Genomic DNA, 26,685 nt, shown 5'->3' with positions numbered 1-26,685 from the left:
AAAACTGGAGTGGTTTATTTTATCTTGATTGGTAAATGCTTACATTTAAAAAGCAAAAGAGAGACACCCTACTAGTTTGAGAAATTCCAACCATTAAACCCTGTAGAAAACCTCACTGGAATGCTTTGCACTTCACAAACAAAAAAGGGACAAACTACAAACTAGTAAAGGTTCGCCAGCATGAGAGTACTTTTGACATGCCCCCCATTAACAGCCCACTTTCCCACCCAACCTCCCCACATGATTTTCCTCCCCTATTGAACACGTTCTCTTCACGTGGCAGATGTTAATAGCGCCACCACGCCACTTGGCAGATCTAGGTGTAAACCTGCTTGCTTCTTTCCTTCATTCTCTCCTTTCCCTGTCATCTCTCTCTGGCTCTCCTAAGTACAGTGGCCTGTTGGACAATATGGAACATACATTCAGTTACACTTTGCATCCTTGCTTTGCCTTTATCAAGTGCTGAACTGTAGGGGAATGAGTAGTAATTACACAGAAGCAAACCTTCAGGTCAGCTAAAACTGTATGGTTAGGACAATGGCAGATGGGTTGGCATGTTCAGGAGCCAGAAGCTTTGGAGCGCAACTCAAATCGACATTTGACTCATGATGCTCGATCTTAGCTTAATAAATTTGAAGGTTTGCTGCTGGATCCCCTGCACCGAAAACTTCACGGTTTTACTCGTTTGCTGACCAGTTAATGAGTGATTAACTTTTACATAGGTCATGGATCTTATGAGACATTTGTGCATGGTGATCTAAAACTAAAGGCTTAGTCCAGACATCATCTTTAAAAGTGGAGCAATTCTTACCCTGGAACCTAAAATCTCCGGCCACCAGAACCTCCACCATAACCACCACCACCAGAGCCTCCACCATAACCACCACCACCACTGGAGCCTCCTCCATAACCACCTAAGGAGGGGGGGGGTGGATGATTCTTTAAAGCTTTGAGACATTCATTACCAGATGAACTTTAAACATAAAAATCTGATAATGTTTTGCACTTGGACAGAGAAACACCACAAAAATGATTGTACTGTATAGAAAAGGTCTATTATGACTTCCATCTTAGTTGAAGTGTACCTTGTAAAACTGAGAACTGAACACTCACCACCATATGGGCCACCACCGCTCCTTCCACCACCACCTCCATAGTTTCCTCCCTTCATTGGGCCATAGTTAGAGGATTGGTTGTTATAGTTTCCAAAGTCATTGTAATCTCCACCTCCAAAGTTGCCTGCAAATGTTCAGAGACCTTTGAACATTTAATTTGCAGTAGTATTGGCATGGTACCATACATTTAAGACCTGTATTAACTAACTGAACTTATCAAATCAAAATCAAATCAAATCACTTTATTGTCACACTACCATGTACACAAGTGCAACAGTAGGTGAAATTCTTGTGTGCAGTTCCGAGCAACATAGCAGTCATGACAGTGACGAGACATATACCAATTACAATAAACAACATACTTACACAAAACAATTTACATATCAAATGTACACATACTTACACAAAACAATTTACAAATCAGATGTACACATACTTACACAACACAATAATTATATACAATGCAGAATATAGAACAGAATATACAATACAATACAATAAGTGGGAGTATATGAAATATATATGTGTATATATATATATATAGCAGTTGTATTGAGGAGAATATGTTGACAGTCCAGTGTGAGATTATAGATTAATAAAGTGCAGTGCTAATTATTGATCCTGATAGATCAAGAGTTCAACAGTCTGATTGCTTGGGGGAAAAAGCTATCATGTAGTCGGCTGGTGCGGGTCCTGATGCTGCGATACCGCCTGCCTGATGGTAGCAGTGAGAACAGCCCATGACTTGGGTGACTGGAGTCTCTGATGATCCTCCGAGCTTTTTTCACACACCGCCTGGTGTATATGTCCTGGAGGGAGGAAGCTCACCTCCGATGATGTTCCTGGCAGTTCAGCACCACCCTTTGCAGGGCTTTGCAGTTGTACGCGGTGCTATTGCCGTACCAGGCGGTGATGCAGCCAGTCAGGATGCTCTCTACAGTGCTGGTGTAGAACCGTGTGAGGATGTGGTGGTTCATTCCAAACTTCCTCAGCCGTCTCAGGAAGAAGAGGCGCTGGTGAGCCTTCTTCACAACGGCCTCAGTGTGGACGGACCATGTGAGTTCCTCAGTAATGTGGACACCGAGGAACTTGAAGCTGCTGACTCTCTCCACCGGTGCTCCATTGATGGTGATGGGGCTGTGTTCTCCGTCTTTCTTCCTGAAGTCCACAACAAGCTCCTTGGTTTTACTGGCGTTGAGGGAGAGGTTGTGCTCCTGACACCAGCGTGTCAGAGTGTGCACCTCCTCTCTGTAGGCTCTTTCATCATTGTCAGTGATCAGACCTACCACCGTCGTATCGTCAGCAAACTTAATGATGGCATTGGAGCTATGTGTTGCCACACAGTCATGTGTGTACAGGGAATACAGGAGTGGGCTGAGAACACAGCCCTGCGGGGCTCCAGTGTTGAGGGTCAGTGATGAGGAGGTGTTGCTGCCCATTCTAACCACCTGACGTCTGCCTGACAGGAAATCCAGGATCCAGCTGCACAGCGAGCTGTTTAAGCCCAGAGCCCGGAGTTTCTCATCAAGCTTGGAGGGCACTATGGTGTTGAATGCTGAGCTGTAGTCTACAAACAGCATTCTCACATATGTGTTCCTTTTTCCAGGTGGGAGAGAGCAGTGTGTATTGTAGATGCAATGGCATCATCAGTGGAGCGGTTGTTGCGGTAGGCAAACTGCAATGGGTCCAAAGAGGGGGCAGAACAGAGCAGATGTGATCTCTGATTAACCTCTCGAAGCATTTGCTGATGATGGGGGTCAGAGCAACAGGACGCCAGTCATTTAAGCATGTGATTATAGCTTGCTTCGGTACAGGCACAATGGTTGATGTTTTGAAGCATGTGGGGACTACAGACAGGGAGAGGGACAGATTGAAAATGTCCGTAAAAACACCAGCCAGTTGATTCGCGCACGCTCTGATGACGCGGCCCGGAATGCCGTCTGGACCCGCGGCTTTACGGATGTTCACCCGTCGGAATGATCGGGTTACATCCACAACAGAGACGGAGAGTGAATCAACCTCTGTAGCGTCAGCAGCGAGTGCTCTCTCCGCGAGGGCGGTGTTACTGTCCTCAAAGCGAGCATAAAATGTATTAAGTTCGATCCGGGAGAGATGCAGCGGTGTTCATGGCGGAGACTTTATTCCGCTTGTAGTCCGTGATTGTGTTAATTCCCTGCCACATACTTCTAGAGTCAGTGGTGTTGAACTGGCCTTCAAGCTTGTGCCTGTACTGGCGTTTAGCTGCACTGATAGTGTTACGGAGGGCATAACTGGCTTGTTTACGCTCCTCCGTGTTAGGAGAATTAAAGCGGAGGTCCGCGCAGTGAGTGCCGCCGAACATCGCCGTTAACCCATGGTTTCTGGTTGGGGTATATCCGTATAGTTTTGGTCGAACAACGTCCTCTACGCACTTCCTGATGAAACACGTTACGCTGTCAGCGTAAACCTCGATGTCGTCATCAGAGGCGGACCGGAACATCTCCCAGTCCGCGTGATCAAAACAGTCTTGTAGCGCAGAGTCTGATTGGTCCGACCAGCACTGGATCGTTCTGAGGGTGGGTGCTTCCTGTTTCAGTTTCTGCCTGTAAGCGGGCAGAAGCAGAACGGAAGAATGGTCCGATTTGCCAAATGGGGGGGGGGAGGGATTTGTAGCCTTCCCGGAAGGGAGAGTAACAATGATCCAAAACCCGGTCCCCTCGTGCATAATATTTTAGTGCCAACACACATGCAACTACAAGATTTTCAAAAAAAAAATGTGGTCATGGTTGGAGAGTTGAGAGAAGGGTTTGAGCCGGTTAAGATCACATGTGTGTCCTTCCTCGTCCAGAGAGAGAGGGGTAAGGGCTTTCTCCTGCAGCTCAGCATCAGTTGTGTGTACATTGTATTGTATAGGAAGACTAACTTGTCTTAAAATAAATATTTTTGGTGGAAACCAATAATTTAATGTAACATACCAAATTTCTATCACTCCATCACTTTCTTTTTCTATCTTTTCATCACTACACTCTTTTTATTCTTTCTTTCTGTCACTCCATCACTTTAACACTAGCAACAGCATACAACCTAGCAAACATTTAGTGAACCCTAGCAACCAAAACCCATTGACTGCCATTCAAAATGGCTTAGATGGTTATCTCCTGATAAGAATGACAGAGTCTTCAGGTTTGACTCAATACACTCAGTCCAGCAAGCAGCCTTTGTAGGATCACCCTGACAAATTCATAGCAACCAGATGAACTTACCCTAGCAACCGTCTAGCAAAAGACACATCTCTGCACCACAACATCGTAGAGACTTCAACTTTGTCTTATTTGACTCAGACCAGTAACGAGCCTTCAAATATCATGCTGAACAATACTTAGCCACACCCTAGCAATCATTTAGTGCATCCTAGCAACAAAAATCCATTGACTTCCATTAAAATGAGCTTAGATGGATATCTCCGGATCAGAATATCATAGAGAATACACTGTTGGCTCGTCTGACTCAGGCCAGCAAGCAGCCTTTTGATTATCACCTTGGTAACTGCCTAGCAACCAGATGGGGTTACCCTAGCAACCAAATAACAAAACAAATGTATCTGCACCAGAATATCGTAGACACTTCCGGTTTCATTCATTTGACTCAAGGTAGCAAGGAGCCTTTTAATTTTCACTGTAGTAACTGCCTAGCAACAAAGTAACAAATCATATATCTCTGCACCAGAACATTGTAGAGACTTCAGGTTTCTTTCATTTACCTAAGGGTAGCAAGGAGACTTTTGAGTATCACCTTGGTAACTGTCAAAGCAACCAGATGGGGTTAGCCTAGCAACCAAATAACAAATTACAAATCTCTTCACCAGAACATCATATAAACTTCTGGTTTTGTTCATTTGAGTCAGGGTAGCAAGGAGCCTACTGAGTATCACCTTGGTAACTGCCTAGCAACAAGATGATCTATCTATCTTCAGACTAGGCTTTTTCAAGCAAACCTAAAATTTGTCCACAAACTTTTCAATCTTGTTTAATTTTGATTTCACTACAAAATACCATACTAAGTTTAAGGGGGAGGTGTTGGTGGGACTCTAAATAAACAAACACGTTGCAGTGAATCCCCTATAGTGCATGTTAGTATTTAAATAGGGGTGCAAATAGTATCTGCCACTTAGTGCAAAGACAACACTTTTTGTTATTCACACTTGGTGTAAATAACATCTATGGTTATATTTGCACTTTAGTGTAAATAGCTTCTGCAGAACGTACGCTCAACAAGATCACTGACCTCCTCCAAAGTTTCCTCCACCTCCACTGTTGTAGTTATCATATCCACCGCCACTGTAGCCTCCACCCTGGTTGCCATAACCACCGCCGCTGCCTCCGTAACCACGGTTACCACCATAGCCAGGACCGCCTCCACCATAGCCGCCACCACCTAGGGAAATAACAGTGTATCTTCATTTGTAATCCGTTTAATTATACATGGTTCACATTAAACCAAATATTTATTGAAGAATTAAACCATCTATACCATTTCCTCCATAGCCATTAAATCCATCACCGCCACCATAACCTCCTCTTCCTCCTCCTCCATATCCACCTTAAGAGGAAAAGCATTGATTAAAAACAAGAAACACTACCCCCTGAGGACCACCAGAGAAACATATGAATGAGAAATATGTTATTAGGGATGCACAAATTCTTGTTTGAAAATGAAGATTCCGGACATACTTCACCGAATTTTAAATTAGACTTTGGAATACAATTCTAAATAAAAAATTTAAAATTACACAATCTTCAGGCACTGTTACAAATGAGTAGGCTTGATATTTGTATGTATTTCACACCTCTTTAAATGTAAAAACTGACTTTTGGCTTATATAACACACATAATAAAGCGCTTCAAAAATACACCTATGCAAAAAAACGACCCATGTGTATTAATTTTAGTTTTTAGCTTAAAAGTGCACAGTGCTTGATTCCCCTGATTTAGAGTGCAGCTCGAAAGAAGGTGGGAATATTTGACAACTGCATTTAGTGGTGGATGATCATACTTTTTTGTGAAATGGGGGAAATAGAACCCGTTTAATAGCACTACATGAGTCCGCTATGATTTTATTTTATATATATATATATATATATATATATATATATATATATAATCGTAGCAGACTCATGAAAAACTACATCGGTTATAATTTTTTGTAGGGATGTCCCGATACCACTTTTTCCACTTCCGATCCGATTCCGATAACGGAAATCTCAGTATTGGCCGATACCAATCCCGACACCAGTGTTGTTTTTTTGCATAATCAGTTTATAATATCTTTACATTATTGTGTGGAAATAATTGGGTGTACTCTTTAATATGTAAAGAAACACAAACCTTTAACTTCACATTATTTCAATATAAATGTATAGCTTATTAAGAAACACTTTATTATTAACTAGCATAGCCTACTGGATACTGGCACTCCCTGAGTTCTGATTACACGCACCTGCATATCATTAGTGGCTAATCAATGAATGCATAAATACCCCGCTTTCTCACCCGCGCGCGCGCACGCACACACACACACTCTCTCTCTCACTTTCAATTTCACACTCTGTGCCTGTTCTCATCGATAGTAGAAAGTTCTGGCGTTTCAGAAATACTATGTCAAACATGTGTCTTCATTATTGCCTGCAAGTATCATAAAATTGTTGTAAGTTATCTCTTTCATCGTGTCTATACACTGTCTGGATATTACTTACCTGCTGTTTGCCACTCTGCTTAACTGGATTTACTCACAATGTTTACATCACTGTTTAAATCCTCTGCTCAATAAACCCTGCAGAGTTCATATCTCTGCTGTGAGACTCTCCATGACAGCTTTAACTTTTAAACCCTCACCCTTTTTATTCACAGTTTAATTCGCTTCTTATTTAAATTCTGGTTAAATGCACCTCCAGTGCCGTTCTTAGTCCATATTATAAGTGAACCGAACTGCTGAGCATCTACATCTGAGATGTTCGTTTGTAGCGCTCAAATATTGTGCACGTGTGAAGGCTATAAATAGCCGCGCGTGTGTGTGTGTGTGTAAACCGAAGCACCATTCACTAACGGGCTGAAGCTGCGCATGCATTTATATGTTTACTTATTAAACACAGCCTATTGCAATTCACAGAGCTATCGTGTGTCTTCAAGTGGCTTTGAATAAAATGCACGAGTCATATGAACCGCTTTAATGGTGTTTTAACAGTTCTTTTATGTCATTTTTTAAGCTTGACAGTAACAAACATGACTAACACAGAGTATCGGATTTGGGTCGGGCTCGTCAGACCGATACCCGATCCGTCTAAAAACGTCAGTATCGAAGCCGGGACATCCCTAATTTTTTGTCATGACTAATTATTAATGACTCAGCATCATCTGTATCATCTGAAAATAATCATTTCATCTGATGCATAAAGTGAATAACATAGCTTTGCCACTGCCAGCCTACTTGCTGGAGTTCCACAATTCGAACTCCACCGGACTTGTGTGTGTAGGTGACGTAAAAGGGAAAAGCAGGCAGTGAACCAAACCAGGGAGGAGGGTGGACTCAATGTTTCTGAACTTAAAACACATTTCTTGTCCCGTTTGTATTGTTTTACTACTACTGTTATTTTAAGTATATATCCTTATATACAGTGGTTAAATTGGCTTTTGTAGGGAGGGGGAGCCCTTATTTACCGTGAATGGTCATCATTCAAAATCCCGCCGTAAAATGACTTAGGGTTTTTACACCAAAGGGGCTCTTTTTCCAATGTGTAAGGTAGGGTTGAGTAGTTATTCAAACAAAGACAAATACTTTACAATTCACTTATTTTATTATAATTTTTTATCTTGAATGTTAACAGGCAGGCAACAGATTTCACGTAAAATGTATGAAAGGAACATGTTTGAAAATATTGCAAGCCAGAGACGAATATGTAGATGTATTTTTTATTTGTACAATTTAGAAACGTTGAAGTCCCTTCGCACCTGTATGTAAATGTAACTCTTGGAGTAATTATTTATCATATTCATGCAGCCTGTGTTATTCTGTTGAGTGTTGAAAAACCATCGAGGAGAAACGCATCATGACACTTTAAGCATGTAAACGGGTAAAGAAAAAAAAAAAAAAGAGTAAACTCGCCCGCTTTGCGAGAAACATTAAACGTTCTATAAAGTTTTTTTTTTATTATTAGTAAAACTGAATAACAAATTAACAGGGAAGTAGAGTTGGAAAAAAAATTATAATCTCCACCTTTATTGAGGTTTGTAATGCCTGATAGAAAAGTATCTATCTTTGTAGCGCAATACAATACTTTAGGCAATTGCAGAATAGTCCCATTAGTCACAGATATACTTCAGAAAATTGAGTACACAACTATTTCTGGCCTTAAAAGTTACAAAAACCAAATCAATGCAGAACATTGTATCTCAAAAGCATTACAATGTGGCCCCCCATGCACTACTTAAAACCCGATGTGGCCCCTTTACCAAAATAGTTAAAAATATTAATAATTACACACATCACCTTTACAAATTTGTTTCAGGATGTTACAGTAAAAGGAACTATTATATTTTGACAAAATATTTCAGTTTCAAATGAAATAATCTAAAGGTAAAATTTATTAGACATCAACAGTGGCAGTTTAAAGTTTCAAGATGTGTTTCAGCTAGTATTTATTTTTCATAAATACATTCATTTATTATTATTATTACTATTATTTAAGACTAGCACACTGACCTAACCATGGTAATGAGGAGCCTTTCCTTCTGTGTAATATGTGTATAAATATTAGGTAACAAATGGGATAATAATGGGCTCATATAAGTACAGACAGGAGCAGTCTGGCGTCACTGTCGTGCACCTACAGTATATGCAAACTGTTAAAAATCAATATATTACTTTAAATGCTCACGCAGCTGATGTTATTCTTCATTTAGTAGTTCATTTAACATGTAAACTAACATGCTTTAGTTATATAACATGTTCTAGCTACATGCTGTTTTTACATTCGATCGCTCTAGCTGTTAGCGGGATTCCATGGTAACGTCGCTGTCTTAGAATAGTGACAGTTTTCCCTTGATGGTTGTGGGCGGGGTGCTGAACCAGCGATTAATGCATTTATGACGTCTGATAATTCCATGTAGCCTGGGTGTCTCTGTGTAGTTTTGCTAATTATTCAGTCTCATATGCCATGTATTTGCCAGGAGTCAGGAGATGAAAAATAATTTAAGTGGAATAACAATATTTGGTGCTGAAGGAGACAGAGCTGAGCTCCGGCAGGGTGTGTTGTGGACCTGAGGAGGCGGAGCTGCGCTCCAGCCCAATTTAACCTCTGCTTATATACTAGGGTAGGGAGTTCAGATGGGGTTGTACAGGTGGCAACATTGTCACATGTAAAAGGGCATCTTTGAAGCCAGATAATGTAGACTAGCTTGTATTTCTTGCCAGAAAACTCTAGTGCATCAACCCTCAACAATGTCCCTGCCCCAGCAAGTTTTTGCTGTAGCTCATTCTTTTTTTTTTGTTTTCTGCGGCAACTCTGAGCACTTTAATATACTTTATTCTAGCTGAAGAACCTTTGTTTCAGTCTATAAAGTTAATCAGCCTATGTTGTAGTTTCAAGTTAAAAATATTAATATTGACAAAGGTGAAAGTTTTATGTTTATTTTACATTTCTTGTTTGTATGAAGGCTAAGTGCAAATAAAAGGTGAACATTAATTTATTTGTACAGTTTTGATTTCTTAAATATTTTATAGGAGGAGGTTTCATGGACGTGGCAAATACATTTTTCAAAGTTTGTAGGTACAGACATCCATTGTGGGCAATCTTGGCAGTTTTTCTGAGGCTTTTATATTGTTCATATCGATATCTGAATTATTATTAAATTAATGAATATATCATGATAACAATTATCATCCAGCCCTAATATAGCCATACTCAAAACTGTACCTCCATAGCCCCCTCCTCTGCTAAAGTTTCCGCCACCGCCTCCTCGGCCACCTAAGAAGGGTTTTAAGAATAGTTTACCATATAAAAACGTACAATTACAGTAATGCATAACACATCAGGACAGCTCCAATTCAAATGGTTCGCTTTATATCCAATATGCAATAAATGAACATCAACAGAGCAAAACAATTTTCAGTACTCAATTCTCACCTCGTGGATTCATTGAAACCCTGTTCATTTCCTCTCTGGAGAGCGCTTTCCTGACTTCACAGTTATGTCCATTCACTGTGTGGTACTTCTGAACTGTGGGTTAAAAGGTAAAAAAAAAATATTTAAATTCAACAAAAACAAATTTATGTAAGCAACTGCTGTAAATTTTGGTGTACAAACTAGCTGTGTTTCCCATATACAGTTGAAGACAAAATTATTAGCCCCCCTATGAAATTTCAATTCTTTTTCAAATATTTCCCAAGTGATGTTTAACAGACCAAGGGGATTTTAACACAGTATTTCTTCTTATATTTTTCCTCTGGAGAAAGCCTTATTTATTTCAATTTGCCTGGAATACAATTATTATTTAAAAAAATGCTACGGTCAATATTATTAGCCCTCTTAAGAAATGATCTGTTTGATTGGCTATGGAACCAACCACTGTTATCCAATTACTTGCCTAATTAACCTAACTGCCTAATTAACCCAATGAATCCCCCAAGCTTTTAAATTGCAATTCAAACTGAGGATTAGTATCTTGCAAAACAACTAGTGAAGTAATATAAATCTGTCATCATGGCAAAGACAAAATAAATGTTTAGACTTGAGAAAAATAATGCTCAAAGCAGGAGAAGGATATACACGTTTATCAAAGCTTTTTCAGGTGTCAAGAACTGCCGTGAGAAGTATTAATCAAAAAGTTTGAAGAGACCCACACAGCGGAGAAGGCAGAGGCAGGAAGCGAAAGATTTCAAAAATCTTGGAAAGAAAACTGGTGAGAGAGGTTGCTAAAGACCCAAGACACTAGTGAATGATTTATCAAAGTATGGGATTGATGTAAAAACGAAGACAGTCACTAGAGCCCTACACAGGAATGGACAACGAGGTTGCAGACCAACAAAAACACCACTTCTGAAGAAGAGACACCTCCAAGCTAGACTGAAGTTTGCCAAGGACAACCTAGAGAAACATTATGCATACTGAAAACGTGTCCTTTGGGTAGATGAGACAAAACAGTGAAACATGGCGGTGGGATTATAATGCTGTGGGGATGTTTCAGTGCGTCTGGAACTGGGAATCTAATCAGGGCTGAAGGAATCATGAAAAAGGTAGACTACGAGAAGATTTTGAAAGACAGCCTCAGGTAATTTGCAAAAAAAACTTGGTTTGGGTTGACATTTCGTCTGATAACGACCCTCACTTCTGGTGCAGAACTACCTCCAAACGAGCAAAGTGAATGTCTATTGACTGCCCTGCACAAAGCCCAGACTTGAATCCCATAGAAAATCTGTTGGCCACACTTAAGACTAGAGTCCATGCCAGGAGACCAACAAATCTGGAGGAGCTAAGGTGGAATGGGCTGCGACGACTCAGGAGAAATGCCTAAAACTTGAGAACTGAAACAAATGACTAAAGGCTGTTATCAAGCAAAAGGGATACACTATTGACTATTAACATCAGAGGGCTAATAATTCTGACCTGTAGATTTTTTTTTATTCTTGGTTATAATTTTGTTTCCATTTGTATTATTTGTATAAACACTCTAAGTTGCCTAAATAAACTATTATGTTTAGAAATGCTATGTTGAAAAAAAATCTTTGCTCCATTAATCAGCAATTGTGAATTATTTGAAAAATAACAAAATATTTCAAAGGGGGCTAATCATTTTGTCTTCAACTGTATCCTTTCAGCAGTGGCACTGCAGAATTCTGAGTACATATGGGCTGAAACAAGTAGTCGCCGTTATAGACAATAAAAATAAATTGTAGACACATTTTCGTTGTTGACTAGTCGTTTGATCTCATTTAACGTAATATAAGGTCATATGAAACTAATGATGACGCATTGCAGCAGCACTGCAGCTCGCGTCAAACAGCTCACAAACCAGACACACTCCAAACTTTCTAAACAGTCAAAAAGGTGATGTAGATCAAAGTATGAGGGAATTAGAATACAAATTTACAAAACACAGAAGCACCGTCATTGTGAAATCAAGCAGAGCCGGATCTGGCATTCCGCCTAAAAAACATTTGCATGTCAGAGCATCTAAAACAACCTGGAGTTATATCTTTAATGATTCCTTTATTAAAGTTTAAATTAATAAACTCTGAAAATGACATTTCCATGTGCAGTCAGCACTGTTTCTATGCGTCGCGTGAAGGGATTGAATCATAAAATACTGTATATGTCACAGTGTGTGTATCTTATTGTGAAGAAAATCAGCAAAATGCAGCTCTATTAAGAGAGTTTGTTTTTGTGAGTTAAAGATGGATCGAAGTGAAAAGAAAGGTGAGAGAGGGTAGTCTTAGCCCATTATACATAGCAACAAAATACATTTTTGATTAGTCTTTTTGACTTGTTTTCCAAAAATGATCTAAAACTCCTTTAAAACAATGTACATTTACTTTAGGAGCTATACTGCAGAAGAAGAAATTGTTATTGGAGAATGTTGAATACAATATTTAAATATTTTAAAATATCAAACAATAGCCCACTTAACAAGATACATTTACCTGAGAAGCAATACAAGATATTTAGACTTGCTTTTATAGAATATATCTTGTATATAAGTATATTTTTTTCTTTACTGCACTGGCAGAAGTATGAACAAGTGAAAAAAATACACTTATATACAAAATACACATATTAAAGATGCATTATCTTAAACCAAGTCTAAATATCTTATATGTTGCTTCTTAAGTAAATGTATATTGTTTTAAGGATTTTTAGATAATTTAAAATGGAAAAACAAGACAAAAACTCTTGTTTATAGTAGCCTTTTTATGCAACAATTATTTAAATGAATTCAACTTAATTAAAATGTTTTTCCTTGTAATTAAGTGTAATACAACCATTTATGTCTGGGCATAAGCTGAATAATCGGTAAAGAGCTTGTGATTCATTGTTAAGTCAAATAATCATTCTAATAATAGTTAATTTTTATCAATTATTAAATAATCGTTAGTTGCAGCCCTACAGTACATAAAACTACCTGGGATTCCAAACCTCTTCAGGGCCTGTTCTTCATACGTTGATTAGGGATTTATTAGGATTTCTTTGTTGACGATTTGACTTGATCATGGATTGTTACGCTTTTCGTAAGGCTGGCCGGTTTTTCAGATTAATTCCAATTTACGTTTTGACAAAAAAAGAAATGTAATCGAGAAAGATATTTTGCAAAAAATATTGCAAACGCTATTGTTAGATACATTGTAAATCCACCAAAGACTGAATAATGAAGAGAAAATAATTCATAGCACTCATCTTAACGCAGCACCCAATAGGGCTGCAACTAACGAATATTTTAATAATTGATTAATAACTATTATTAGAACGATTATTCGACTATTCTGCAATTATTGCAACGATTAATCATTAGCTCTTAACTGATTATTCTGCTTGTGTCTCGACTTAAAAGGTTGTATAAAACGTGCTTACTAACAATAAAGAGTTGGTAAGGGGGGAAAAAAATTATCTTTTAAAAATACCTCTAAATGACATTCACTGAATTAAAAGGGGGAAAAATACTTTCTATAAGTTTAATTCAGTAAAGGAATTCACTGCAAAAAATAATATTGTTAGTGTTTTTGTCTTGTTTTCCCATTTAAAAATGTCTAGAAATCCTTAAAACAAGATACATTTAATTGAGAAGCAACATATGAGATATTTAGAGTTGCTTTAAGAGAATGTATCTTAAATACACTTACTGTATACTTTTTACTTGGTTATTCTTCTGTGAGTGCAGTAAAGACAAAATATATTTATATTCAAAATCTATTCTCTAAAAGAAAGTATAAATATCTTATATGCTGCTTCTCAGCTGAATGTATCTTTTTTTAAAGGATTTTAGATATTCAAAAATATTTTTAATTTTAATATTATATTCAACATTCTCAGATAAAAAAAAAAAATTCTTCTACAATGAGTACTTTCTAGATAAACATGATCATTTATAGATAACCATTTCTAGACAAAACTTTCTAGATAAAATACCTACACTGGCGAATAATTATTTAGCGGTTTTCTTATTCTATTATTTCCGAACAGCTGGGTTTTAATAGATTTTAATTAATTTTACATTTACACTTTGGTTGACAACTTCCCCGTGGTGCATTTGTAAAATGTTTTGCCTATGTTTACTATAATGAAAAGCACTTGGATTTCTCTAACCAGGCTGCCTTACATAAAAAAAAAAAAATGTAAAAAAAAATACAATTTGAATAATGTTGGAGTACATTTAAAAGTAAAAAAAACAATCGTGAATCATCCATAAGTTTGATAAAAATCGAGATCAAAAAGGCAGTGTGGACAGAGAGCATTTAAAAAACAAAAACGCTGTTTTCAAATGTAATTAATATAATTATTTTGCGGGCTCGTGGATACGGGCACAGCAACACTGCTGGAAAAAAATAATGGGAAAAACTGTAATAGCCTTTGAGCTCCAGCAATTAAAAGATATATATATATATATATATATATATATATATATATATATATGGGGAATCACTTACTGACAATTCTGTCAACAGCATCGTGGTCATCAAACGTGATGAAGGCGAATCCCCTCCTCTTATCACTGTTCTTCTCAGTCATGATGTTCACCTCCTCGATTTTACCAAACTGACAGAAATACTCACGCAAATGTTCTTCGTCCGTGTCTTCTTTGATTCCACCCACAAAAATCTTTTTAACAGTGGAGTGAGCACCTGGTCTGCTTGAGTCCTGAAAAGATTTAATGAGTAATTTGAGGCACAAATTAAATTCAACACCAGATTAATTCACAACAGGTGCAAATTAGGGATGTACCAATCTGATACCTGGATCAGCATCCGCTCCGATTCTGAGGATTTTAATCGGATATTGTTCTGACGAGCCCAATTCAAATCCGATAAGGTGTGTTAATCATGGTCATTAAAATCAAACTCCAAAAAAGGTATTAAAGAACCATAAAAGCCCCATTAAAGTAATCCATATCAACAACAAAATTTCCTGGAAAAACATCACTCACAAATTAGATCTACGCCAGAGAAAACAAAAGGCATTAATGTGCGAAAAACCCAGCTTTACGAACATTGTCCACCTGAGACATCCAGCCATCCACATTCTGCCCCAACAAACTCCAGCTGTTCTCTCTCCCCCTGGCATCCCCCACAAGGCAAACAAGATATACATGTGAAAATGTAGCAAAGAAAAACCATGAAAACAAATAATGTTACTAGGCATGTATGATATAATTTAAGAGTTCTCTGTGCGACTGGTATAGTGTTTTTTTTCCCAGGTTTATAAAACGTTATGATAACAAAGTTATAAGGTCTCTGCCAAATACTGATTAATTCTGGAGATCTATCCCCTTCCTTGCCTGTATGTTAATAAGGTTCAGCCAAGAACCCATCCCCCCCCCCCAAATTCTCATTGTTCAAAGGATAATACCATTTGGAACACAATTAGTATTCTGTCTGGATATTTAAGGAAAGCTGCCCCAGAGCTCGGGGTTCTCTGTAGTCAGATGATCTAAGTTAACTTGCATTGGGGACATAACGCATCTCCACAAGCATTTACCATGCTCATGGTTGCCAGATAAGAGACGAAACACTCCCAGTTTGAGATTTATACTTGCGCAAATTGAAAATATTCCGCCTAATGTAATACTACATTAGTATGTAGTATTAATATACAGGTTTTGACTCAAGTTAGCACAGAGTATGGCTGCTGCGTTGCGAGCTCCGACACAACACTGCAGTTTATTGTTTTTTAGTTTACAGTTTTTTTTGTCTTGGATGTTGTCTGCCATATTTTATATGACAGACAAACGCTTTTGGACATTGGTTCTACAATTACACACCATAAACCAGACTTCAACTACTCAATGCCGACCCGCTGTTAGCAGAGCCCTTTGTCTGAGCTGCCCGGCCGCGGAAATGCAGAAGGCAAAGGGGGAAAAGAGCCGGCATTCTCATCAGAGTAAGACGTCGCGCAAATCAACCCCCGCTACCCAGTATACTACTGGCAAATGTTCAGTCTCTGGAAAACAAGCTCTGCGAGATGAAAGCGCGGATCTCTTTCCAATGACAGACGAGGGACTGCTGCGTTATTTGCCTTACAGAAACCTGGCTGGCTGCGGAGATTCCAGACTCGGCCATCGAACCCGCGGGGTTCTCCATGCGGACAGAGCGAAAGACCTCTCAGGTAAAAGCAGAGGTGGTGGTTTATGTTTTATGATCAACAAACCATATGTGATCAGAGGAACGTACATTTTATCAAGTCTTTCTGCTCTCCTGATCTGGAATTTCTCATGCTTCTGTGTCGACCATTCTGGCTACCAAGGGAATTCACAGCGGTCATCATCACAGCTGTGTACATCCCCCCACAAGCTGACACAGACAGGGCACTCCAGGAACCGTATGGGAGTATAAGTGAGCAGGAAACCATGCACCCTGAGGCCGTGTTCATTGTTCCAGGGGACTTTAACAAAGCCAATTTTAAAACAATCGCACAAAAAAATACCACTAACACATCAGCTTGAACACACGAGGGGACCGGGTTTTGGACCATTGCTATTCTCCTTTCCGGGATGGCTACAAATCCCTCCCCTGCCCACCATTTGGCAAATCAGACCACTTACAGACAGAAACTGAAACAGGAAGCACCCACCCTCAGAACGATCCAGTGCTGGTCGGACCAATCAGACTCTGCGCTACAAGACTGTTTTGATCACGCAGACTGGGAGATGTTCCAGTCCGCCTATGATGACAACATCGAGCGATAGCGTAACATGTTTTAACAGGAAGTGCGTAGAGGACGTTGTGCCAACCAAAACAATATGGATCTACCCCAACCAGAAACCATGGGTTAACAGCGATGTTCGCGTAGCACTTAATGCGCGGACCTCCGCTTTTAATTCCGGGAACACGGAGGAGCATAAACAAGCCAGTTATGCCCTCCGTAACACTATCAGTGCAGCCAAACGCCAGTACAGACACATAATTGAAAGACAGTTCAACACCACCGACTCCAGAAGTATGTGGCAGGGAATTAACATCACGGACTACCGCTGCCTCTCTCCTGGATGAGCTTAATACATGTTATGCTCGTTTCGAGGACAATAACACCGCCCTCACGGAGAGAGCACTCACGGCTGACGCTACAGATGATGGTTCACTCTCAGTCTCTGTTGCGGATGTAACCCGATCCTTCCGACGGGTGAACATCCGTGAAGCCGCAGGTCCAGAAGGCATTCCGCGCCGCGTCATCAGAGCGTGCGCAAACTAACTGGCTGGTGTTTTTACGGACATCTTCAACCTGTCCCTCTCCCTGTCTGTAGTCCCCACATCAATACGTCAACCATTGAGCCTGTACCGAAGCAAGCCAAAATCACTTGCTTAAATGACTGACGCCCTGTTGCTCTGACCCCCATCATCAGCAAATGCTTTGAGAGGCTAATCAGAGATCACATCTGCTTTGTGCTGCCCATGTCTTTGGACACATTGCAGTTTGCCTACCGCAACCACCGCTCCACTGATGATGCCATTGCATCCACAATACACACTGCTCTCTCCCACCTGGAAAAAAGGAACACAGATGTGAGAATGCTGTTTGTACAGCTGTGTGGCAACACATAGCTTCAATGACATCATTAAGTTTGCTGACGATACGCCGGTGGAAGTTCTGATCACTGACAATGATGAAACGGCCTACAGAGAGGAGGTGCACACTCTGACACGCTTGTGTCAGGAGCACAACCTCTCCCTCAACGTCAGTAAAACCAAGGAGCTTGTGATGGACTTCACGAAGAAAGACAGAGAACACAGCCCCATCACCATTAATGGAGCACCGGTGGAGAGAGTCAGCAGCTTCAAGTTCATCGGTGTCCACATCACTGAGGAACTCACATGGTCCGTCCACACTGAGGCCGTTGTAAAGAAGGCTCACCAGCGCCTCTTCTTCCTGAGGAAGTTTGGAATGAATCACCACATCCTCACACGGTTCTACACCAGTACTGTAGAGAGCGTCCTGACTGGCTGCATCACCGCCTGGTACGGCAATAGCACCACCCACAACCACAAAGCCCTGCAAAGGGTAGTGCGAACTGCCAGACACATCATCGGAGGTGAGCTTCCCTCCCTCCAGGACATATGTGTGTGAAAAAAGCTCAGAGGATTATCAGAGACTCCAGCCACCCGAGTCATGGGCTGCTCTCACTGCTACCATCAGGCAGGCGGTATAGCAGCATCAGGACCCACACCAGCCGACTACATGACAGCTTCTTCCCCCAAGCAATCAGACTTTTGTACATTTGATCTCTCACGATCAATGATAAGCACTACACTTTATTAATCTTATATCTCACACTGTACAGTGAAATATATTCTCCTCAATACAACTACTGTATATATATATTTTTTATTTTTATTGTATGTGTATTCTATATTGTGTGTATTGTTTACTGTACATTGTATTAGTGTTGTCAAAAAACACATCAAACTTAATAAAGCACCTGAAAGGCAGACACCCGGATTTATTCAAGCAAATAAAGCAGGTGAGTTTAAAAGCATATTATCATTTGCATAGGGCTGAAAAGTTTAGTCGACATTATCGCCAACGGCGAAAAAAAAAAATTGTCGAGAATCTTTTTCGTTGTCTAATAGTCGTTTGATCTCATTTAACGTAACATGAAATCACATTAAACTGTAATGATGAAGCGCGAGAGCGGTTCACGCCTGACGGAGGAGAACAATTACACAGATCACAGTCCAGATGCACTCTAAACTTTCACAGCTTCATCTTATGTAGATCTCAAAGTATTAGGGAATTATAAAAAATAAATAAATTCAAAAGCACTCTCATTGTGGAATAAGCGGAGCCGGAGCTCTTTAAAGGAAACATGCGTTACATATTAAATGCAGTTATTTTAATGTGTTATAGCTTTATTAAAGTTAAAATAATACAGAGGCAGCTCATGTTAATAACTATAAACTCAGAAACTGGCATTTCTCAGTGTGGTCGCTGCCTCTTCTATGAGTTGCGCAAATGTCCCAATATAAGGGGGAAGAGATTGAAACTGCACCCAGCTGAGAGAGACTGAGAGGACGCTCATCCCTCGAGCGCGGACGCTTAATGCAGCTAGATTAGAACGCGATGGCTCGCGACTTTAAAAATAATATATTTAACTTGAAGTGTTGCTCAATGTTATAATTTTGTTCTTAGTTTAGCTGTTAATTTGTTAACTTTGTTAATAAAAGTGTGTTGTTCAGTAACCGGTTTTTGTGCTTTGCTGTGGTACCCAAAATGATATCGAGTACCATGAAATTTCCCTGGTATTGTACCGACTACCAAATTTTGGTACCGTGACAACACTACATTGTATATAATTATTGTGTTGTGTAAGTATGTGTACATTTGATATGTAAATTGTGTTGTGTAAATATGTTGTTTATTGTAATTGGTATATGTCTCGTCACTGTCATAACTGCTATGTTGCTCGGAACTGCACACAAGACTTTCACCTACTATTGCACTTGTGTACCTGGTAGTGTGACAAAGTGATTTGATACACATCATTTTATATATATATATACACACACACACACATACACACACACACAATCGGGTATACACACACACGCGTCTCATGTTATGTTAAATGTCATCAAACAACTATCCAACAACAATTTTTTGTCGATAACGTCAACAAATCATTTCATCCCTAATATATATATATGACACACACACACAGTGCTGTGGAAAAGTATCTGCCCCATCCGAATCTCTTCTGTATTTATCACACATTTTTTTTAGATCTTCAAATGATATATGACATAACAAAGACAACCTGAATAAACACAAAATACAGTTTTCAAATAATAATATATATATATATATATATATATATATATATATATATATATTTTTTTTTTTTTTTTTTTATTGAAGCAAAAAAATTGTCCAACATCAATAGTATCCATGTGAAAAAACAAAACTGCCTCTTTAAATCTTAATAGCTGGTTGTGCCACCGTTAACAGCAACAACTGCAACCAAACACTTCTGATAACTAGAGATCAGCCTTTCACAATGCTGTGGTGGAATTTTGGCCCACTCTTCTTTGCAGAGCTGCTTTAGTTCAACCACTGGGTGTTCAACCACAGATGCTGCCACAGCATCTTAATCAGGATCAAGTCTGGACCTTGACTAGGCCACTCAAAAACTTTAATTTTGCTTCTTTTGAGCCATTCAGAGGACTTACTTATGCTTTGGATCATTGTCTCGCAGCATAATCCAGATGCGCTCGAGCTTCAATTCACAGACTGATGACCGGACATTCTCATTCAAAACTTTCTGGTAGAGAGCTGAATTCATGTTTCCCTCAACTACCGCAAGTTGCCCTGGCTCTGAAGCAGTAAAGTATCCCCACACAATCACACTACCATTACCATGTTAGACCATAGGTATGATGTTCTTTTTGTGAAATCCTGTGTTAAATTTACACCAGATATAACGGGACCCCTGTCTTCCAAACAGTTAACCTTTCAACTAATCAGTCCACAGAACATTCTCCCAAATTTTTTGAGGACCATCAAGGTTTTTTGGCAAAATTCAGATGAGCCTTAATGTTCTTTTGGGTTAGCCATGGTTTTTGCCTGGCTACTGATGGCATTTTTGGCCAGTGTCTTTCTGACATTGGAGTCATGAACCTTTCATGACCTTTATTGATGCAAGAGAGGCTAGCAGTTCCTTGGATGTTGTCCTGGGCTTTTTAGTGACTTCCTGGATGAGTCGTCCCTGTGCTCTTGGAGGAATTTTGGAAGGTTGACCACTTCTGGGAAGGTTCACTACTGTGTCAAGTTTTCTCCATTTGGAGATAAAGGATCTCACTGTAGTTCTTTGGAGTCCCAGATCCTTTAAAATAGCTTTGAAACCCTTCCCAGACTAATGTATTTTAATCACCTTTTTCCTCAATTTCTGGAATTTATTTCAAACATAGCATAGTGTGCTACTGGATGACTTGAAGATAAATTTATGCTGCTGAAAAAGTTATTTATAGGTGTTGATTTGATTGAATAGGGCTGGAATTAATCAGGCCTGGGTGTGTCTAGCCCAGTTGAACCCAGTTATGAATGCAGTTTCATAAATTTGGGAATTTAGTAACTAAGGGAGCAAATACTTTTTCAAACAGGCCCAGTTTGTATTGGACAAATTTTTGCTTCAATAAATAACACTAAATCACATTATCATTTAAAAAAATAAAAATTGCATTTACTCAGACTGCCTTTGTTTTATGTTAAGAGTTTGTTTGAATCTCTGAAGCAATTTAGAATGAGATATACACAACAACAGAAGAAATCAGGAGTGGCAAATACTTTTCCAAAGCTCTGTGTGTGTATATACATTTATCACACACTGGCAGCCAATATTTTGGAATAATGTACAGATTTTGCTCTTTGGTGAATAAAAATACCAATTTCTTGCCATAAGAGGCATTCAACTGATCACAATGGACATTGACATTAATAATGTGAAAAACTACTTTTACAATTAGAAAAAAATAAAGTACAAAGAATTCTCATAACAAATCCTCCACGTGCAGCAATGACAGCTTTGCAGATCCTTGGCATTCCAGCTGTCCGTTTGTCCAGACACTCGAATGGCATTTCACCTCACACTTCCTGCAGCACTTGTTATAGATGTGGCCGTCTTGTCGGCCACTTCTCACACACCTTACAGACTAGCTGATCCCACAAAAGCTCAATGGGGTTAAGATCATAACACTTTTTTCCCCAATTATCTGTTGTCCAATGTCTGTTTATTTGCCCACTCTAACCTTTTCTTTTTTTTTCTGTTTCAAAAGTGGGTTTTTCTTTGCAATTCTTCATATCAGGTATACACCAGAGTCTTCTCTTTAACTGTTGTACATGAAACCGGTGTTGAGCAGGCAGAATTCAATGAAGCTGTCAGCTGAAGACATGTGCGGTGTCTATTTCTCAAACTAGAGACTGATGTACTTATCCTCTTGTTTAGTTATACATATGGCCTTTCCAATCTCTTTCTGTCCTTGTTAATTCTTTGAAGACTGTAGTGTATAATTGTTAAAATTCATATAATACGGGAGCTTACCATGTAAATAAACACAAACTCCAAAACGGTCATTCTCGGTGCGGTCAGAGCCGCTTCAACCAGTCGTGGAAGACAAAATCTGAGCGGGAGTCGAGACCGGGAGAGATTTAAAGTTCGTCCGGGTGATGCGCACTCGAACACGGAGACACTCGTCTCTCAACCCCGCTGTCTGCAGCTGACAGCTTGCAACGTGTAGCATCATTGATGAGATCATCATGATAAGATCAATCTTATGTGAAAAATAACACTAAAATGACAACAATAAAATGTGTGTGTGTGTGTGTGTGTATAAAATATATATATATATTGGTTTTGGATGGACAAGATTGGCAAATGCTTATCAATAATAATCTTATGGCTAAAATGTTTACAGTTTTCATTGACTAAAACTACATTAAAAAGCCCAGAGAGCCAAACAAAACAATGCACAACTACAGATGTGTTTGCGAGTGTCACGCCATATAACAAGTCTTCACAGAGATATAAAGAGACATGATGCACCGTGGGATGATAAGTGGGATATCAGAAAATGATCCACACACTGGAAAAGAGGTACCAGCGATAAGTAGAACTTTTTAGAAAGAGGATATGGAAATACCAATTGGCCTTTAAAAAAAAAAAAACAGCAACAACAGTTTTAGTGGTTTGAGTGAACCACACTGTTATATCCAGTTTCCTTTTCAAAAGAGTTTATAGAAAGTACATGTTACATCTTGATTAGATGTCCTGTTTGTTTGGACAATCTTATTTTCATGAAAATTTGTATGTTCTTATTTATGGTTCCATTTTATTTAGGTGTAATATTGAGAAAATAACAAGATTGCAGTAATGCAAATATGTTGATTAATTTTGTAAAAATATTTTAATTTGAAAACACTGAATTTATAGTTGTTGTTGTTGCTAGTTTGTATGTTTGAGTTGAGAAATACACATTTCAGCATTATCAGTTATCTATTTGTGCATTTTCCTTGATAACCAAGCAAGTTGACTCATGTTACCATTTGTTTATTATATCAATCGCAATATTAGCCTCAATAAATCACAATATGACATTTTCCCCAAATCATGCAGCCCTAATATATATATATACACACACACACACACACACACACACACACACACAGTACTGTGCAAAATTTTAGGAACATAGGAAAAATATTGTCAAAATTAAAGCTATAAATAGTTTTCATTTATCAATTAACGTCATACAAAGTCTAGTAAACATAAAAAAAAGATAAATTAATATTTGGTGTGACCACCTTTGCCTTCAAAACAGCACCAATTATCCTAGGTACACCTGGATACAGTTTTTATTGGTTGTTGGCAGATAGGATGCTCCAAGCTTCTTGGAGAATTTGCCACAGTTCTTCTATCCATTTAGTCTCAATAGCTTCTGTCTCTTCTTGTAATCCCAGACTGACTCAATATACAGTGGGGGGTTCTATGGGAAACATGCCATTTGTTGCAGGGCTCCCTGTTATTCTATTCTATTTGTAATAGAAATGATTGAGAGTCTAAAATGTATATTTCCTATTGACACACAAAAGCTGAAAAAAATATTTTTTGTGAAGTATCTTACTTTTGCACAGTACTATATATACACACCGATCAGCCACAACATTTAAACCACTTGCCTAATATCATGTAGGTCCCCCTCGCGCAACCAAATCAGCTCTGACCCATCAAGGCATGGACTCCACAAGACCGCTGTAGGTGTCCTGTGGTATCTGGCACCAAGATGTTAGCAGCAGATCCTTTAAGTCCTGTAATATGGGAGTTGGAACCTCCATGGATCGGACTTGTTGGTCCAGCACATTCCATAGATGCTCAGTTAGATTGAGATGAGGGGAAATTGGAGAACAAGTCAACACCTTGAACTCTTTGTCATGTTCCTCAAACCATTTGCGGTGTATATTTTTTGCAGTGTGGCAGGGCGCACTATCATGCTGAAAGAAGCCACTGCCATCAGGGAATACTGTTACCATGAAGGAGTGTACATGGTCTGCAACAATCATAAGGTAGGTGGTACATGTCACAGTAACATCCACATGAATGCCAGGACCCAAGGTTTCCCAGCAAAACATTGCCCAGTGCATCACATTACTTCCGCCGGCCTGCCTTCTTCCCATGGTGCATCCCGCTGCCATCAATTCCCCAGGTAAACAACGCAGACGCACTCGATCGTCCAAATGATCTAAAAGAAAAGGTGATTCATCAGACCAGGCCACATTTTTCCATTGCTCCATGGTCCAGTTCTAATGCTCACGTACCCAGTGCAGGCACTTTCGGTGGTGGACAGCGGTCAGCATGGACACTGACTGTTCTGTGGCTACGCAGCAAGCTGCGATGCACTGTGTGTTCTGACACCTTTCTATCATGGCCAGTATTAAGTTTTTCAACAATTTGTGCAACAGTAGCTCTTCTGTGGGATCGGACCAGAAGGGATAGCCTTCACTCCCCACATGCATCAATGAGGCTAGGGCACCCATGACCCTGTCACTGATTCACTGGTTGTCCTTTCTTGGACCATTTTTGGTAGGAACTAACCACTGCATACCGGGAACACCCCACAAGACCAGCTGTTTTGGAGATGCTCGGACCCAGTGGTCTAGCCATCACAATTTGGACCTAGACAAAGTCGCTCATATCCTTACGCTTGCCCATTTTTCCTGCTTCCAACACATGAAATTCAAGAACTGACTGATAACTTGCTGCCTAATATATCCCACCCCTTAACAAATGCCATTGTGACTAGATAATATATGTTATTCACTTCACCTGTCAGTGGTTTTAATGTTGAGGCTGATCAGTGTACATATATATAGAGAGAGAGAGAGAGATGCAAAGAGAGAAAAATCATTTATAAGAACATTGGTGTTCAAGTTTACTCTGGATTAAGACCAAAACATTAGCCTACTTCTCTAGACACAGCCCTCTTGGGTTCAACAGCTCTTCCGTCCACTTTATGCGGGCGTGCATCCATCGCTGCATCCACCTCATCCACTGAACTATAGGTCACAAACCCAAAACCTCTTGACCTCTTTGTGTTGGGGTCCCTCATAACCTGTCAAACAGATGGGAGGAGGGGGGCAGCACATCAGTAGCTGGTTTCAGAGATTGCTATCATTCATTCATAGGTCAAGACAAAATCTCTGAGCACAACAATTGTGACATTGTATTTCATAAAAGTGCTACACATTCCCCACTTCTTACATGTTTGATCACTAAATATTTTAGCGAACTTGAGGATGATTTCTGCCACCAATAAGATAAAATAAGTGCTTAACTCTATTAAACATTTTAGTTAGTTAATGTCAACCCATTTCACAGATTCCACCTGGGCCTGTTCATTAGCATATGAATAAATGCAGATGTACTCACCACACAGTCTGTAAGGGTCCCCCATTGCTCGAAATGGGCCCGTAGACTCTCATCTGTTGTCTCAAAACTGAGTCCCCCAATAAACAGCTTACGAAGCTGCTCGGGCTCACGGGGGGTCTGGTGCTATGAGAATCAAAACCAATTATTTATTTTAACATAAAAAAAAAAAAAGTTTTGATTGAACAAAATTGCTATTTGATCAGATATTCAGGCGTTTGTAACGCAGCCAAATTTTTGCTGCTGTAGTTATGTAATAAAATACAAAATGTATGGCTATATTTTTATTTAAATAGCATCGCTATTTTAGGCAATATCTGAGTGTTTTCAACTTCAAGCAGCCATTTTGTCAATGTACAAGCCAAGTAACCTAAAAATATGAAATAAAATTAACGAAAGTTTTACTGGCCTCTTCACTCATTCGCGACAGGACTACACTTGCGCACTAACGATATTATATCGGTATTATTAACGATCAGTGATGCACGAGCGCATCTGCAACCGTGTAACCTGGCGACTGCGCTCACATGGCATAATATGTAATCAGTACACAAATAAATGTACATGAAGAAAACGATCGCAAAACAAGTAAATGAAGCATTTAAAAAGAATAAACGTGTTAATATGCGTTTCAGCTCGTGCATAGTTTCGATCCGCTGCGTCGAACAAAGAGACGAAATGAAGCAACACACAAACTAAATGTCAAAAACTCATCTTTCAAAATGCATTGCCTCCCTCTTTTCGGTTACACTCGATTAAAAAAACACTCCCATACAGCGCCGCAGTTCAAATATATGTAAATATTAAATCATATCATCTTATATTTCACCTCTTTAGACATGGCGGTCTCTCAGTGACTTGCAACACACTTCTTGACAAACGTGCACATCCGCTCGCAGCGTGTGAGATCACGACTTACCATGAC

The 26,685-nt window shown here is 39.3% G+C and overlaps 1 protein-coding gene across 2 annotated transcripts; it reads right to left on the bottom strand.

Moving 5' to 3' along the window:
* LOC127632428 (heterogeneous nuclear ribonucleoprotein A1-like) lies at positions 1-26,685 on the bottom strand. 2 transcript variants are annotated; one of them, XM_052111013.1, is made up of 11 exons: positions 26,590-26,685; positions 25,764-25,886; positions 25,300-25,446; positions 14,785-14,995; positions 10,274-10,366; positions 10,064-10,114; positions 5,625-5,693; positions 5,379-5,528; positions 1,114-1,239; positions 812-914; positions 1-397 (listed from the first exon to the last, which is right to left on the bottom strand). In XM_052111013.1, exons 1-10 carry the CDS (start codon positions 26,599-26,601, stop codon positions 820-822), a joined length of 1,077 nt encoding a protein of 358 aa, XP_051966973.1. In that variant the 5' UTR covers positions 26,602-26,685; the 3' UTR covers positions 1-397; positions 812-819. The 2 variants fall into 2 exon arrangements, with proteins under 2 accessions (XP_051966973.1, XP_051966976.1); XM_052111016.1 differs by lacking the exon at positions 812-914.

This window comes from Xyrauchen texanus, chromosome 39 (genome assembly GCF_025860055.1).
Source record: "Xyrauchen texanus isolate HMW12.3.18 chromosome 39, RBS_HiC_50CHRs, whole genome shotgun sequence".
NCBI lineage: Eukaryota > Metazoa > Chordata > Actinopteri > Cypriniformes > Catostomidae > Xyrauchen > Xyrauchen texanus.
Note: the sequence above shows the minus strand (reverse complement) of the source record. Positions and strands in the feature narration are given on the sequence as shown.

What these genes read in the sequence shown, in the direction of transcription:
- LOC127632428 (XM_052111013.1), bottom strand. An exon ending in TGCTGTTGACAGAATTGTCA is followed by an intron (nt 10,367 to 14,784) that starts GTAAGTGATTCC and finishes TTTAACCCACAG; the next exon opens with TTCAGAAGTACCACACAGTG. An exon ending in TAATGGCTATGGAGGAAATG is followed by an intron (nt 5,529 to 5,624) that starts GTATAGATGGTT and finishes TTATTTCCCTAG; the next exon opens with GTGGTGGCGGCTATGGTGGA.